Consider the following 18,191-nt stretch of genomic DNA (forward strand, 5'->3'; position numbering starts at 1 on the left):
CAGCTTTTGGCTTCAGGGCTGTTTCCTTTTTTTGCTTATAGTTGCAGTGATTTCCCTCTAAATTATTGAAAAAGGTGTTAACATAGTGTTTGAATATGATAAGCTTTAGTGAATGGTCAGACTTCTTTCCTGAAATTCAAGCATTTGGGGAAAAATGAGACTTTGTTGTTTATTGACTCTGCTTATTGGGGGAAAATATTATTGCCAATCCCCTTTTGGTTCTGTTTTCTAGACAGATGAGGGATTACTTGTCTGGGTTTCAGGAGCAGTGTGATGCTATATTGAATGATGTAAACAGTGCTCTTCAGCATCTGGAATCATTGCAGAAACAGTATCTTTTTGTGTCCAATAAGACAGGAACCCTACATGAAGCCTGTGAACAGCTCCTAAAAGAACAGGTAATTTGCAGAATGGGAGAGGGTTAGTGATTATATTTAATATTTTATTTTTAAGTAGATGAATATAATTTAATTGTAATTTCTTTAATGTCTCCAAGTATATATTGAACTCTGCTCTGTATGAGGCCTTGTGCTAAGCATGCAAATTGTTACATTGTCAGGCTGTTTTTTATTTTAAATAAGCTTACATGAGTGAAGGGGCAAGGCAAGCTTTCCTAAGCTTTCCTACGTATTGAACTGTTACATCTCAGCACAATTTAAGAGTGAAGAGAATACATTGGTTTGCTCTGTGCACTCTTTACTATTGACACTTCTCAAACAAGCACAGTGATTGTAGTAATGGTGGGGTTTATGAAAAGGTGAACTGATCTAGATTGCAGTTAAATTTATGATTTAAAGATAGAACATTTAAGTTACTTTGAGTTTTCTCTGTGTATTTTGTGTGTTTTTTTAAAAAGGCAATAATTGTTTTATAAAAGATATGTAAGTTGCTATACTAATCATTGCTTATCAGTTCATAATTGCAGAAATCTTTGAACATTAGTCTGAAATTTTATGTCTCACATAAACCTGTCTGTCTGGTATAAATCTATTCAAAATAATTTTGAGACTGGAGTGTTGATTCTTATGTTCTTACACTGATTCTTTTTCTTTTAAAAAATGCAAGTCGGAACTTGTTGATCTGGCTGAAAACATTCAACAAAAGCTTTCCTATTTTAATGAATTGGAAACTATTAACACAGTAAGCATGGTTTTTTACTTTATGTAAAGTTAATGACCTTATTTAATATTTCTCTTTCTGAATATCTTTAAATTTATAAATTGGCCTGAGTGATATTTGAACTTAATAGTTTGCTTGCTGATAGATATTCCTATTAGTACCCAATGGAGATATCATTACCAGTTCAGATTTTTTCAAATATGATTTAAGTAGTAGTTCTTAAGTTATATTATTGTTATTAAAATCTGTCAGTTACCACTTACAATGGTTACCACTTACAGTGTCTTATTTGTAAGCTGTGAAGATTGAAAGAAGGAATTTTAAATTTTAAATCTTGCTGTGTTTGTGCTATTATTAGTAATCAAAACATTTTTTAAATTAATCTCATGTTTAGTTTGAAGTATAGTCCTTATAATGCATGCTTGTATCCCAAAGTAATAGTCTCAATTAGAACTGCTGTGTAAATTATATTCCTATGTTTTTCTGGCTCATAAATTAATCATAATTACTACATATAAATTATTAAAGTTATTAAATTAATCACAATTATTATGGGTTACTACAGAGATAGAAAACTAGGAGCTAGTTAACAATGGAATACAAGGAAATCGTTCATTGCCAAGTTGTCAAGATAAGAAATAATTGGCTGGTTATTTTTACATTTTAACATACATTACTTATATTCATTAAAGACGTATGTTATATAGTTTTATGTATTCTAATGTGTAATTTTATATATTAAGTACTAAATATTTGTTATATATTACTTGTATTTATACTTATTATTGTATACATTTTTATGTATGTTTACTTATATTTTACTTATATGTTTTACTTTTGTAATATGACTGCTAAACATGGTATGACTCCTAGTTAATCCTTTAACTTTGAGAAAATCAGCAGTGTTTGAAAGTAGGAAATTTGTCTATGTTATAAAGTACTAGAAAATGGGAAATCTAGGTAGTTAATATGTTATTTTAGTACAACATTGTATAATGGGGTAATATAAATATTTGTTAATTTATGAAGAGCCCATTAGGAATAAACCCAATTAAATCTGTATTTTTTTTGTCCTTTCTTTATTATTACACATGGGCTATATTTGAGGATATTTTGGTGATTTTTAAAATGTAAAGATATTAGTATGACTATGTTATAGCCTAATGGGAAATATGCTAATTCTAATACATAATTTTCAACTTTTGCCTGTATATTTTTTGTGAATTAAAATTTTTCTTTTTCCTTGAAGAAATTGAATTCTCCTACGTTGTCTGTTAATAGTGAAGGATTTATACCTATGCTGGCCAAGTTAGATGATTGTATAACATATATCTCATCACATGTAAGTCATGGTATTTCTGTATATTTTTAAGAAATCTTAACATCCCTATTGTATCATTTCTTATGCTATACAGTAATTATTTCTTCTGAAGGGAAAAATGTGTCTGTAATATACTTGAAGAAAGACTGTAGTAAATTCTTAGTTGTTGTCAGTAGTGATGTAAAAAAAAGTACTTTCAGTTGCTGAGACAACCCCTGGAATAGAAAGAGGTCTTCGTTGACACAGTTTTATCCCACCTAAAAGTATGTGTAATTTTTAGGCTGTTGACTTCCTGTTGTTTTAGATACTTCTTTGGAAACAAAAAGTGTTACTTGGGAAGAAATAAAGGAATAGGCCCTTTGATTTAATCACCCTCTTTCTATCCCCCAAGGATTTATAGCTGTACGGGTTTCCCCCACTACCTGAAAGTAGAATGTTCTATGAAACCTTTTGTAAGGCAATAATGGCATGAAGCGAAGAAGCTGTTACCATTTCAGAAAAGTGAAAATCCTTTTTGGATTTCTTTTGGTTAGTGAAAACAGGTACTATTGTAGGTCTTTTGTAAAAACCAAGTGGCATAAAGTGAACTTTTGGTTGGGCAGGTGCGAGGGAGTGACAGCCTGTATTTGTCTTTGCCAAGCTTATGATCTGTATAAGACCATTAAAGGACAGGTTTGTTTTCATAGTTTACTCTGCCTGTGTTTGTTTTCTCTTTGTAAATCTTTCCCTTTCCTTTATAGCCAAATTTTAAAGATTATCCTGTATATTTGCTGAAGTTTAAGCAATGTCTTTCTAAAGCTTTGCACCTTATGAAGACATACACTGTGAACACACTACAAAACCTCACAAATCAGTTATTAAAAAGGGTGAGTTAACTGGTGAAGTGTTTTTTCTTTTCTTTTTCTTTTTTTATTCATTTATCTTCCATAATCTAAGTGTGAGATTAGTAATTAGTAACTATAAAAACTTTTTTTTTACCTTTTGTTAAATAAGAATATGCATCAGCTTTACTTGTAATAGAAAAAAATGGCTGTATTATATCTGTCCATCAGAATCTTATTTTCAGAGAATATTTAATAGTGTGAGAAGTACTCAGTACTATATGGTAAATGATAAGATTTGAACTATTTGTCACTTAAAACATTTTCTTATCTAATTCATGAAAATATTGGAAGGAAATACACCAGAATGATAAAAGTGGTTCTGTTTTAGTGGTGGGATTACATATGATGGATACTTTGAATTTTTTGCTTTATGTATGACGGATAATTTTCTGTGTTTAGCAAATGTATTTTTATTGAGTGCCTTCTGAATGCTTGGCATTGTACTGGGAACCGTACAGTAGTGAGAAGGAGCCAGCAAATCCCCTGTGCTCTTGGAGCTTATATTCAGGAGAAGTAATCAGTGAAGAAGGAAACAAACAAATTGATCAATTACAGGTGGAGTGAGCAAGCTATGTGGAAATTGAGCACAGTGTTATGTTAGATATTAAGAGTAGAGCTAGCTAAGATGGTTATTGAACACATTTCTTTCATAAGAAAATAAAATCATAAAGATCATGCATTTTATTTTTTAAGCTCACTTTCTAAAGAACATGGAATGTCTTCCTGAACTTTCAGTTAAAAGCCACTGATTTTGGGGTTGCAGCTTACTGTTCACATTGCTCTTGGCTGATATGAAGTCCAGACTATAATTTTTCTGTTTTGTAAAATTTTTAATAAGTTTACAAACTTAATACCTAATCAGTACTAGCACCTACTGTGTACTAGTAGCTAGTGCTTTACTGTTGAGCTGCATAAAACCTTTATGAGTATATGTTTTTGGTTTTTTAAAAGATTTTATTTATTTATTTGAAAGAGAGAGCACAAGCAGGGGGAGCGGGAGAGGGAGAAGCGGGCTCCCCCTGAGCAGGGAGCCTGATGCAGGGCCATCCAGGACCCTAGGATTACGACCTGAGCCAAAGGCAGATGCTTAACCAGCTGAGCCACCCAGTCGCCCTTTATGAGTGTATGTTATCACCATTTAACAGATACACTGAATCTCAGAGAGGCCCAGTAATTTGGCCAATATCCTACTATTAGTAAGTGACTGAGTATGAATCTGAATTCAAGTCTGTTTAGTACCAAAGTTCATGTAACATAGTGTAAATTTTAATTATAAAGAGGAAGGAGATGACAGCTCCACGTAAATATTTCTCATTTGTAGCAATAATACTAATATGTAATCTCTCTTTGAGATTTTTCCCGCTAAGCTTTTTGTTGGTATATAGGACAAAGCAGTAGCTGTTTGAAATGGTTGGTGTCACATTTTCTGAATAATTATTTGTTTGCTAACTATCTTCCTATCCTCTCCTCCCCCATGTCTCTTTAGGATCCTTCATCTGTACCTAATGCAGACAATGCCTTCACATTATTTTATGTGAAATTTCGAGCTTCTGCTCCCAAAGTCAGAGTAAGTAGACTGACATAAATAGGATATTACTATGAACTTCATTTAGCCAGCCCTTTTGAAGCTCTACCGTATGTTAGGCCCTTTGCTTATACTAAATGAACACTAATGAAAGGTAGGCACTGTCCTTCCACATAACCTTCGTGATGTCTTGAGAGCACAGCGCAGAAAACACTTGGCTCTTCCTGTGATGCTCAGGGAAGGATTCTAGATGGAAGTGGTATTTGAGCTTAAAATGCTCAGTGGACTGGATGGAATTAATGAGGGTGTTTTATACAGAGAGAACAGGAGGTATAGGGATGGTTGTAGAGACACATATTTTGGGAGAACTTGTAACTTGTTATGATCAAAATACAGGACATTAATAGGGTGCAGTTGGGAAAAAAGACAGGAAAGATGGCAGGGATCCTTTCACAAGGGGTATCACGTGTCGTGCTAATTCAGGAAAAGTGGACAGCTAATGAAGTATTTTATTGTATATATTTATTTATTTTAAGGTTTAGTTAGAGCAAGCAAGTGAGGGGAGGGGTAGAGGGAGGCAGCATCTCTAGCAGATTCCCTGCTGAGTTCAGAGCTTGACATGGGGCTCGAATTAGTGAAGTATTTTAAACAGGAAAATGATTTGGTCACATCTACCAGTTCTTTCGATTAAGGATGCACTATGAAGAATGGATTATAGTGAAAAAGAGATTTGAGACAGGGAGGCCTGATTAACAAGGAAGATTTTGCAGTAGTCCATGGGAAATAGGGGTTGATAAGGTGTTGGTAGTATAGTCTTGAGGTGGGGAACATGTGCCTTCTTTATTCTCCTTAGCACAGTGCCTGGTACATAAAGGAATGCACTAAATATTTATCTTGATTAAGTGATTGGAAATGGAGGGTGCAGAAAGTAGATATAAGTGTTAATATTTGCACATTTAATATATCCAAGATAAAGTTGACTGGAGCTGGTACATGTATCTTTTTTCTACTCATTGTGAAGATACTAGAAAGAGTAGTCTACTTTTGCTGCCTCTGACTCTTGCTATTTCCCTCTTGAGAGTCAGTTGAAGGATTTTTTTTTTAATTTAAATTTTAGTTAACATACAGTGCAGTGTTGGTTTCTGGAGTAGAATTCAGTGATTCATCACTTACGTACAACACAGTGCTCATCACAACAAGTGCCGTCTTTAATACCCATCCCCCATCTAGCTTTTCCCCCATCCACCTCCCTCCATCAACCCTCAGTTTGTTCTTAATCATTGAGTCTCTAATGGTGTGTTTCCCTCTTTCTTTTTTTCTCTTTTTCTGCTTCCCATATGTTCATCTTGTTTTCTTTCTTAAATTCCACATATGAGTGAGATTATAGGTATTTGTTTTTCTGTGACTGACTTATTTCACTTAGCATTATTTCACTCTAGCTCCATCCACGTCATTGCAAATGGCAAGATTTCATTTCTTTTGATGGCTAAGTAGTATTCCATTGTGTGTGTGTGTGTGTGTGTGTGTGTGTGTGTGTGTGTATGTGTGTGTGTATTCATTCATCATTTGGTGGACATTTAGGCTCTCTCCATAGTTTGGCTGTTGTTGATAATGCTGCTACAAACATCACAAAGGTGTGTACCCCTTTGAATCTATATTTTTGTATCCTTTGGGTAAGTACCTAGTAGTGCAATTCCTGGATTGGAGGGTAGTTCTATTTTTAAATTTTTTTTTAAGATGTTATTTATTTATTTGGCAGAGAGAGAGACAGCCAGTGAAGAGGGGACACAAGCAGGGGGAGTGGGAGAGGAAGAAGCAGGCTCATAGCGGAGGAGCCTGATGTGGGGCTCGATCCCATAACGCCGGGATCACGCCCTGAGCCGAAGGCAGAAGCTTAACTACTGAGCTGCCCAGGCACCCCTATTTTTATTTTTTGAGGAACTCCACACTGTTCTCTAGAGTGGCTGCACCAGTTTGCATTCCCACGAACAGTGTAAGAGGGTTCCCCTTTCTCCACATCCTCACCAACACCTGTTGTTTCTTCTGTTGTTAATTTTAGCCATTCTCACAGGTGCGAGGTGGTATCTCATCATGGTTTTGGTTTGTATTTCCCTCATGATGAGCGATGTTGAGCATCTTCTCATGTGTCTATTAGCCATCTGGATGTCTTCTTTGGAAAAGTGTCTGTTCATGTCTTCTGTCCATATCTTAACTGGATTATTATTATTGTTACTATTATTTTGGTTGTTGAGTTGGGTAAGTTCTTTATTGATTTTGGGACTAACCCTTTATCAGATATGTGGTTTGCAAATATCTTCTCCCATTCTGTAGGCTGCATTTTAGTTTTGTTGATTGTTTCCTTTGCTGTACAGAAGCTTTTTATCTTGATGAAGTCCCATTAGTTTATTTTTGCTTTTGTTTCTCTTGCCTCCAGAGACGTTTCTAGTAGGAAGTTTCTATGGCTGAGGTCAGAGAGGTTGTTGCCTGTGTTCTCTAGGATTTTGATGGTTTCCTGTCTCACATTTATGTCTTTCATCCATTTTGAATTTATTTTTGTGTATGGTGTAAGAAAGTGGTCCAGTTTCATTCTTCTGCATGTTGCTCTCCAGTTTTCCCAACACCATTTGTTGGAGAGACGGTCTTCTTTCCATTGGATATTCTTTCCTGCTTTGTTGAAGAGTAGTTGACCATATAGTTACGGAAACCGTTCTGGGTTCTCTATATTCTGTTCCATTGATCTATGTGTCTGTTTTGTGCCAGTTCCATACTGTCTTGATGATTACAGCTTTGTAATGTAGCTGAAATCCGGAATCGTGATGCCTCCAGTTTTGTTTTTCAGAATTGCTTTGGCAATTTGGGGTCTTTTGTGGTTTCATACAAACTTTCAGATTGTTTGTTCTAGCTTTGTGCAAAATGCTGTTGGAATTTTGATAGGGATTGCATTAAATCTATAGATTCCTTTGGGTAGTAACGGCATTTTAACAATGTTTTTTTTTCTAATCCATGAGAATGGAATGCTTTTCCATTTCTTTGTGTCCTCTTCAATTTCTTTTGTGTTGTAGTTTTCAGAGTACAGATCTTTTAACTCTTTAGTTAGGGTTATTCCTAGGTATCTTACTGTTTTTGGTGCAGTTGCAAGTTGGAGTGATTTCTTGATTTCTTTTTCTGCTGTTTCATTATTGGTGTATAGAAATGCAACAGATTTCTGCACATTGATTTTATATCCTGCAACTTTGCTGAATTCATGTGTACCAGCAATTTTTTGGTGGAGTCTTTTGGGTTTTCTACACAGAGTATCATGTTTTCTGTAGATAGTGAAAGTTTGACTTCTTCCTTGCTGATTTGGATGCCTTTTATTTCTTTTTGTTGTCTGATTGCTGAGACTAAGACTTCCAGTACTATGTTAAATGGTAATGGTGAGAGTGGACATCCTTGTCTTGTTCCTTACCGTAGGGGAAAGGCTGTCAGTTTTTCCCCATTGAGGATGATATTAGCTGTGGGTCTTTCATATATGGCCTTTATGATGTGGAGGTATGTTCCATCTATCCCTGCTTTGTTGAAGTTTTTATCAGGAAAGGATGCTGTATTTTGTCAAATGCTTTTTCTGCTTCTGTTGACAGAATCATATGGTTCTTTTTTTTTTTTTTTTTTAAGATTTTATTTATTTATTCAACAGAGATAGAGACAGCCAGCGAGAGAGGGAACACAAGCAGGGGGAGTGGGAGAGGAAGAAGCAGGCTCATAGCGGAGGAGCCTGACGTGGGGCTCGATCCCATAACGCTGGGATCACGCCCTGAGCCGAAGGCAGACGCTTAACCGCTGTGCCACCCAGGCGCCCCAGAATCATATGGTTCTTATCCTTTGTTTCATTTACGTGGTGTATCACATTGGTTCATTTGTGAGTATTGAACCACCCCTGTAGCCCAGGAGTAAATCCCACTTAATTGTGGTGAGTAGTTCTTTTAATGCACTGTTGAATTCGATTTGCTGGTATTTTACCGGAATTTTTTGCATCCATGTTCATCAGGGATATTGGGATCATCAGGGATATTCTCTTTTTTAGTGGCGTGTCTGGTTTTAGAATCACACTAATGCTGGCTTTGTAGAGTAAGTTTGGAAGTTTTCCTTCCATTTCTATTTTTTGGAACAGTTTGAGAAGAATATGTATTAGCTCTTCTTTAATAAAGCCTGATAGAATTCCCTTGGGAAGTCATCTGGACCAGGACTTTTGTTCGTTGGGAGATTTTTGATTACATTCAATTTCTTTGCTGGTTATGGGTCTGTTCTAATTTTCTGTTTCTTCCTGTTTCAGTTTTGGCAAGTTGTAAGTTTCTAGGAATTTGTCCATTTCTTCAGGTTGCCCAGTTTGTTGGCATATAATTTTTCATGGTATTCTCTTAAAATTGTATTTCTGTGGTATTGGTTGTGATTGCTTTCATTCATGATTTTATCTATTTGGGTCCTTTCTCTCTCTCTCTCTGATAAGTCTGACTAGGGATTTATCAATTTTCTTAATTAAGAACCAGCTCTTAGTTTTGTTCATCCATTCTGCTGTTTTCATTTGTTTGTTTCTATGAAATTGTTTATATCTGCTCCAGTCTTATTATTACCCTTCTTCTGCTGGCTTTAGGCTTTATTTACTGCTCCTTTTCTAGCTCCCTTAGGTGTAAGGTTAGGTCGTGTATTTGAAACTTTTCTTGCTTCTTGAGATAGGCCTCTGTTGCAGTATACTTTCTGCTTAGGACTGCCTTTGCTGCATCCCAAAGGTTTTGGACTGTTGTGTTTTAATTTTCATTTGCCTCTGTGTACTTTTTTATTTCTTCTTTAATTTCCCAGGTCATGCATTCATTCTTTAGTAGGATGTTCTTTATCCTCCATGTATTTGAGGTCTTTCCAAATTTTTCCTTGTGGTTGACTTCACGTTTCATAGCGTTGTGGTCTGAAAATATGCATGGTATAATCTCGATCTTTTTGTACTTGTTCAGGGCTGATTTGTGACCCAGTATGTAATTTGTTCTGGAGAATGTTCCATGTGTCCTTGAAAAGAATGTGTGTTCTGCTGCTTTAGGATGAAATGTTCTGAAAATATCTGTTAAGTCCATCTAGTCCAGTATGTCATTTAAAGACCTTGTTGCCTTGTTGATTTTCTGCTTAGATGATCCATTCATTGCTGTAAGTGGGGTGTTAAAGTCCCCTACTATTATTGTATTATTATCAAAGAGTTTCTTTTTATTTATTATTAACTGATTTATATATTTGGGTGCTCCCAAGTTGGGGACATAAATATTTACAATTGTTAGATCTTCTTGATGGGTAGATCTCTTAATTATGATATAATGCCCTTTTTTTTTTTTTAAAGATTTATTTATTTATTTATTTGACAGAGAGAGAGACAGCCAGCGAGAGAGGGAACACAAGCAGGGGGAATGGGAGAGGAAGAAGTAGGCTTCCAGCAGAGGAGCCTGATGTGGGGCTCGATCCCAGAACACCGGGATCACGCCCTGAGCTGAAGGCAGACGCTTAATGACTGAGCCACGCAGGCGGATATAATGCCCTTCTTTATCTCTCGTTATAGTTTTTGTTTTAAAATCTAGTTTGTTGTAAGTATGGCTACTCTGGCTTTCTTTTGATGCCCATTAGAAGGGATAGATGGTTCTCCATCCGCCCACTTTCAAACTGCAGGTGTCGTTAGGTCTAAATGAGTCTCTTGGAGGCAGTAAATAGATAGGTCTTGTTTTTTTACCCATTCTGATACTCTGTGTCTTTTCATTAGAGCATTTAGTCCATTTACATTCAGAGTGATTATTTTTTATTTTTATTTTTAGTTTTGTCTTACTTATATCTGTATTGACTGAATCCCTGGCCGTGAGCCCTATTTCCTATTCTTTCTTTTGGGGTGAATTTCTCCATCTTGTTATTTTGTCCAGAAAAGAAGGGAAAAAAAACCCCCAAAATAAACAAAAAACCCAAAAAACCAAATAAACTAAATCCTGGGTGTATTTTGGTCTGCTTGTTAAAAGAATTTATGTCCCAAAATAAAAAAAAGAAAGAAAGAAAATGGAAAATAAACAAAAAATTAAAAAATTAATAATAAAAAATAAAGAATTGAAAAAATAAGAAAATAAATAAAAAAATAAGAATAAAAAATAAAGAATAAAATTAAAAAAGAAGCTAGATTCTTTTTCCCCAAGAGCTGAAGCTTTGCAGCCCTCTATGATTAGACTTGGTGCAAGTGAGTTGTTTGTGTTTGTCTTCTGGGGGAGGGGCCTGCTGCCCTGATTCTCAGGCCGACTTGTTTCAGTGGAAATGTGCCTCCGGGGTGCAGGAGTTTGGGGCTTGGTGTATGCTGCTCGGACCTCCACTAGGTGGTGCTGTTTTGCTCCCTGAAGGCTTTCATCACTGACCCCCCAGGATGGATATGGTGGTGCCCTGTTCTTAGCTGAAAGTTTGTGCCCCTCCTCTTCAGTGAGCCTTCACAGAAGAGCAATCAGTCACCACTCTTTGTTCTCAGTTCAATCTGAACCCGTTGTTCACTGTGCCTGTGTCTGAATTTTTTTATCTCAGGGGCACGACTGAGTTTCAAAACTCCAAAATTTTAGGAACTCCCCTGGTGCAGACCTGTGCTATTCCTCCCGGGGAGGGTCTTGCCCCAGTTTTGTCATTTGCTGACAGGTCCCAGGAGAGTGGTCACATGACTGCGCAATTTATGTCAAAACAGAGTAGAAAACTGATACCAGGACCTGCTGCTCTCAGCTGGTTTCTACGCTCCTATGCCTGGGAACAGTGGCACCACCCCTTCTTCTTGTGACCCAGGGGATCCTCAGACCAAGATGTCACTCCTGGGCTTCTGCCCACTTTGCCACCTGAGCACCCTGAAGCCAGGCACGTCCCCCATGGTAGAGGACTTCTGAAAGTTTAGATTTCGTGCTCTGCTGCTTCCAATACTCTACAGTAGGCTCGGTAAGCAGGCCTCCCTCCCTGCCTCCTTACCAATAGTTATATCTCCTCCAGGTCAACTCTCTGCACCTGCTACCTTCCAAAGGTTGGTTGCTTTTCTGTTTGTAGATTTGCAGTTTTTGTTCTCTCAGACTTCCAGTTGATTTCTTGGGCTTTCAGAATGACTTGATAACTATCTAGCTGTGTTTGAGGGTCAGGACAAGCATAGGGTCTCCCTACTCCTCTGCCAACCTAACTCCTCCCTCAGTTTTTTGTTTTTTTGAAATAAGAGAAACTTGGTCTTATTCGTAGAAGATATAGGAGAAGAGTGGTTCACTGATGGTATAAGGTTTAGATTGTGCCTGATTGGTTGCTTTTGCTTTGTAGTCAAATACCAGTGGTAAAAATTGGGTTAGAAAAGAAATGGTATAGTTACTTAAGTGTGATATAGCTCAGTGTGGTAGGTGAATATAAAATGATTATATAATTATCAGTGGCTTTCCTACATGCCATTTACCAATGGTAGCCAATTAATATATGTGATGGAGTCCTATTTATATTAGTGACAGATAGCATAAAATACTTAATTAGAAATAACTTTAATGGAAATACAAGGATGAAGAAAATGACAAAACTAGACAGAAAATTATAAGAGATTGAACAAATGATAAGTTTCTCTTGTTCCTGGTCAAGGAGACCTAATTTTTTATTTATTTATTTTTTAAAGGTTTTATTTATTTATTTGTCAGAGAGAGAGAGTGCACAGGCAGGGGGAGCAGCAGGCAGAGGGAGAAACAGGCTCTCTCCTGAGCAAGGAGCCTGATGCAGGGTTTGATCCCAGGACCCTTGGATCGTGACCTGAGCTGAAGGCAAATGCTTAACTGACTGAGCCCATCCAGGCATCCTGAGACTTAATTTTTTAAATGTCAGTTCCCCCTAATATAATTTATTGGTCAAATAGAATCTTAACAAAAATTCCAATGGAATTTCTTTTTTGGATGATGTTAAAATTTGTCTGGTATACTAAATAAGCAATACTGATTTGTACAAGTAAATTTGAAAAATACATTGATACTGATCCAATAATTCTTTGATGGATCATTGGAATGAGAAATTCTAGAACTTAATATGTAAAGAAATCAATCTTCTCAAATCAGAGAGGAAGGGTTAGAGTTTTCTACATAGTATTGGGAAGATTTGCTAAGTATTTGGGGAAATTAAAGTAAGCTCTTCACTTTATAACATTACCAAAATACATTCCAAGTGAACTAAAGAGTTAAATGTAAAAATAAGCAGGAAAAGAAAAAAACCACCTAGCAGAAATTATTGGGAAAAAATTACAGAGAAGATTCAGGATATAAAAATTACATTTTCTGAATTTTAAACAGCCAAAGAAAAGCAGAAAGTAGCATGTTGCAACAGATAAGTGAGAAGGTTAATATTTTTAATATACTTAGAGTGCTTCTAACTCAAGATAAATATCTGATAAATAAATGACCAGATTACGCGAAGCAAATGCAAATGGTTCATTAAATATGAGTGCATCTGTAGCCTCAGTGGAGAATACGTGCAGTTTAAGGTTAGATGGCATTTTTTTTGGCAAGACAATGGCCGATTAAGGTCTAGCAGTCCGTGCTTTTGAGAATTTGATGAGGCAGACCATACTGCTGATAGAGATGTAAATCAATTTTCTTTCTCAAAAAACATTTTAGGAGAATGGAGCAAAAGCCCCTTTAAGTATTTAAAGTGTTGGGGGTCCCCAGCTGGGAAGTAGGTACTGCTGTTATACCTGCTTTATGTGGTAGGAAGTGGAAACTCAGAGAAGTGAGCCTGATCTCCTGGGCTCACACAGCTTCTGGGGAACTGGCACCCAGACCCTCTAGTTTCACTCTAGCCTCAGAGCTCCTAACCTCTGGACTTTTCTCCTCAGGAAACAATCTAGATGTCTAACATAATATTTGACTTATGGTACATTTGCCCAAGGGGATAGTATGTGGCTGTTTAAAATAATGTTTTTAATAATAATAATAATAATAATAATAATAATAATAATAATAATTATTCATTGAGTGTTTACTAGGTGCCAGGTACTACGCTAAGGCTTTCCATAGGTTTTCTTCTGATGTTGAGTAGGATGATGTTTTGAAATGTAATTTTTTGAAAGCAGATTACATGTCGAATGTATAATATAATTCCAGGTTTTTAAAAAAAAAAATATGTAGTAACTATAGTGTGTATATACAAAAACCTGAAAGAATATTCTAAAATATTAGTTGTGGTTATCTTGTGGTATTATAGGTGATTTTTATATTTCAGCTTTTTTGTATTTACAGATTTTCTAACATTAGCATATATTAGTTAAAATCAGAAAGTAATTGAAAGTATAACTGAAACAGATGTATTTTTAATATATTTTTATCTTGCAGACTCTTATTGAGCAAATAGAACAGCGATCTGAAAAAATACCTGAGTGAGTACCTGGAAGTTCTTCAAATTACCATCTTCTTGACGTGCTATTTTTCCAAATCTGTTATGTTTTCTGATATTTTCTGAGCAATTACCTTCCATACTATGCAAGTGTTTCCTTGTAGCACATAACTTATTTTGGGCAAGGGTTGTAGACCTGACTTTGAGTTTGCAAGGCATCTCTTTTGCCCATAGCAGGATTTGCTTTTAATTTCAAAGATGTAAGATCTTTCTCTACTCTTGGGAGATAAATCTTTCTTTAAAAGAATAAAAATTATAACTTTTGAACTACAGTTCATTATGGTTTTTTTTTTCCCCATACATCAATATTTCTAGTATTTAATGTGGGCAAATGAGAGGTGACCTTATCGCTTTAGAGCTTTTGAAATCTCTTCTAGGATTTAAGATCAGGTTTAATTTACGTGTCTGAAATCAGAAGTTTGTACTCCAGTCTCATTTGCTTTTCATCAGATACCAGCAACTGCTAAATGACATCCATCAGTGTTACCTTGACCAGCGGGAGCTCCTTTTGGGCCCTAGCATCACTTGTACTGTAACAGAGTTAACCAGCCAGAATAATAGAGATCATTGTGCCTTGGTAAGCTTCTGCTAGTTTTGATTGATGTTAAACCTTCCTCTGAAATTTTTTGATGTTCTAGAAGCTATACTTGGGTAAATAAGTTTTGGATTCCATATCAACAAGCTTAAAGGATTTTTCTTCATTTATGAGAAATCTAATTTAGTAATTAGAGTTCAGCTTGTCAAAATATTCTCATTTTGATCTATTTTTGAAGAATGAAGTTTCACAAACAAGTATTACTCCTTGAAAGATGAAGTTTCAGTTTGTGGATTTATATTGACGATTTACTTTAGCTTTTGCTGAAGTGCTTTTTTTCTTTTTTTTTTTAGCAATTTTAATTCATGTGCATGATCTATTTTAATATATGTGCATAATCTCAGTGCAGATAATATATTTGCTTTAGTCATAAATGCTGGAATCATTGTGTGTCTTTAACTGTAGGTAATGTGTGTTTATTTCCTGCAGATTCGCAGTGGCTGTGCCTTTATGGTCCATGTATGCCAGGATGAGCACCAGCTTTACAATGAATTTTTCACAAAGCCAACGTCAAAATTAGAGTAGGTGGTATACAAACTCTGACTCTTGTTTTTAAGATTTAATTTGCTAATGACCATCATGGCTTATCATATAGTAAAGGACTATTTTAAAGTCAACTGCAGAGTGTTTTAACTATTGTGAGTATGTGAACAGAATATTCTTGGATGGGACAGTGGTTATTTTAAAATAAATGTGCAATTTAAAGGCCAACATGCTTTTATATTATTTATAATGTATCTATGGAGACAATATGGTATGATAGTAAGAAGCCTATATTGGGAACTAAGTCTTGGCAATCTGTATCCCTTTATCTCCACTGAGTATAATAATTCCTTATAGTTAAAAAATTCTGTGGTTCTGACTATTGAAAGACACTTAAAAATACAGACACTATTTAGTACCTTTTCCTTATTTTTCTCAAAGTGTCTTTCAGCTCCTGTGTTAGTCACTTTTGGTTTCTTCATATTGGTGATTTTGACTCTTACAAAGATTCCAGGATCATGACTTTTGTAATGAGGAAGAGACAAATGTATCTTATAGTTTTCATTAGGTTGATCACTTTTGATGAAATGCTATATATAGAAGAGTACTATTGACAGTATGAAGAATATAGACAACTTAAGTTTTTCCTTTCAAATGTTTAAAATTGTCAGAAATACTTGTATATCCAAGTACGTTGAGTTTTGTTTATCTAAATTCAAGTATTCAAGAATTTTTAATTCATCTGTCCTAGGGAAAATGTTACATTTGATTCATAAATGATGTAGAATATAAAAAGATAATTAAATCGACCGAAATATTTGTTATTGTGTTTAAAAGGACATATATAAAGTATTGCTGAAATAAATAAAGTTGTAGTAAATTGACATTTGGCCAGGGACAGCTACTTTGGAGTGACTGCTGAAGACTGTTTACGGATTTTGAGCTTTTAAAGCAAAGAAAAATCTACAGTATTATTTTCACCTTTTGACTTCTCTTTATATAATGTTCCCATGCACTATTTTCCAGTAGATTTTTATTTTTATTGGCTAGAAGAAATCAGTGATGCCTTTTAAACTATTAGAAAATCCCGAAAAGATTACTACTTACAACCATGTTTTATTCTTCATTTTAGTGAACTTTTGGAGAAACTCTGTGTGTCATTGTATGATGTCTTCAGGCCATTGATCATTCATGTTATTCACTTAGAGACCCTATCGGAACTTTGTGGGATTCTTAAAAATGAGGTGCTTGAAGATCATGTACAGAACAATGGTAAATGATAATTACAAATGATAATTTCAAAAGTCTTTTTAATTATATCTGTGGCTCAATGAATTTGAAAAGCCCCTGTTCTCTACCCTACACACCTATATAAATTTATTATTTTTATAGCCTGGGTTGATGCCTTGTCCCTTTTAAAATCAAGATACACCTTATTTTTTGACTAAAGGTACAAATAAAATGGGGAAAGAATTTTAAAATCTGGGCAAAATTAGTAATAAAATAATTATAGTTAACTTTTCATTTTGGCATCTGAAATCCAGAGAGAACTGTCTGTTTTGGGTTAGACATTTCTTAATACATTCTTACCAAAATACCTAAAGTCATTGACTATATTGCAAACTCTTGATTTAAAAACAGGCATTATTTTAGCGTACATATATAACAATGACTTATCTTTTTTGAATTATAATTCTCTGGAAAACTCTAACCATCTGATACAGTCTTTAATATTTGATTTGATTATCATAGAAAACATGACTTAAGTAACTTAAAAAAAAACCCTTCAAGTAATTATTTTACTGGCAGAAATTACTCTTCTAACTTTGACTTTCCTTAGGAGACGCTATAGGTTTGTTAATGCATCCAGATTTTCTTATTCTGCTGAATTTAGTTCATTCTAAGATTTGTATTTTCTTACATATTAATTAAATTAATTTGTCTGAATTAAATTAGTTTGAAGGTTTATGTTATTATGTAGTGTTTCCAACTCCCCAGCCCTTGAAAAGCTGTTACGGAAATAATGGTTTGCCTTAACACTGATGGCATCCTAGGAATGCAGAAATTCTTATAAACTCATATTTCATCTTAGGTTTTTACTCATTTTTCCTTATGGAAGCCTTAACAAGTCATTTAATATCTGTGGGGGTCAATTTATTTGTAAAACTGGAATGAGAACTCAACTAATAAGCTGCCCTAGCTGTCTCTCAGGATTGGTCTGAAGCTGAATGAGATAATTTTTAAGAAGCACAAAACACTTTAAAATTCAGACTTTATTATTCATGTTAAAATAGAAATAATATCACAGAGTCTCAGAAAGAAGGTATGAGGGCAAATTTATTTCCCAATTTTAAATTTGAGGAAATCGAAAGACATTTATTAAATTTTTCTGAGGTCATTGAATCATACTGAAATAGACTGCAACCACAGTCCCTGAGGCAAAAATACTTCCTACTACTACTACTGGAGACTTGAGTAATATTTTTGCTTGTTTAAAGAAAGTATTTTTCTAAATATAAAGGAATGGATGATTACACTTTTTTATCAGCTGAACAACTGGGAGCATTTGCAGCTGGAGTAAAGCAGATGTTAGAAGATGTACAAGAGCGCCTTGTCTATAGAACCCACATCTACATTCAGACAGACATCACGGGGTACAAACCTGCTCCCGGAGATCTGGCGTATCCTGATAAATTGGTGATGATGGAGGTAGGGTTCCCTTATGTGATCTTGGTCTCTTTCTCAGCCCCATATACCTTTTGGATGTTTGATACTAGTGAAAATAGGATGTTTCTTTTTAATTCTCATTCAAGATGTAAAATTGAGATAAACTTGCCATAA

The 18,191-nt window shown here is 35.1% G+C and overlaps 1 protein-coding gene across 1 annotated transcript in view; it reads left to right on the plus strand.

The window, feature by feature from the left end:
* Positions 1-18,191, plus strand: part of COG3 (component of oligomeric golgi complex 3) — a 73,127-nt gene that overhangs the window by 12,163 nt on the left and 42,773 nt on the right. The window contains exons 4-13 of the mRNA XM_026493298.4: positions 233-398; positions 1,066-1,140; positions 2,369-2,461; positions 3,181-3,306; positions 4,811-4,891; positions 14,212-14,255; positions 14,723-14,849; positions 15,297-15,388; positions 16,483-16,622; positions 17,899-18,059. Coding sequence (XP_026349083.2) covers positions 233-398; positions 1,066-1,140; positions 2,369-2,461; positions 3,181-3,306; positions 4,811-4,891; positions 14,212-14,255; positions 14,723-14,849; positions 15,297-15,388; positions 16,483-16,622; positions 17,899-18,059 — 1,105 coding nt within the window. The remainder of the gene's footprint in view (positions 1-232; positions 399-1,065; positions 1,141-2,368; positions 2,462-3,180; positions 3,307-4,810; positions 4,892-14,211; positions 14,256-14,722; positions 14,850-15,296; positions 15,389-16,482; positions 16,623-17,898; positions 18,060-18,191) is intronic.

Source organism: Ursus arctos, unplaced genomic scaffold (genome assembly GCF_023065955.2).
Source record: "Ursus arctos isolate Adak ecotype North America unplaced genomic scaffold, UrsArc2.0 scaffold_10, whole genome shotgun sequence".
Classification (NCBI taxonomy): domain Eukaryota; kingdom Metazoa; phylum Chordata; class Mammalia; order Carnivora; family Ursidae; genus Ursus; species Ursus arctos.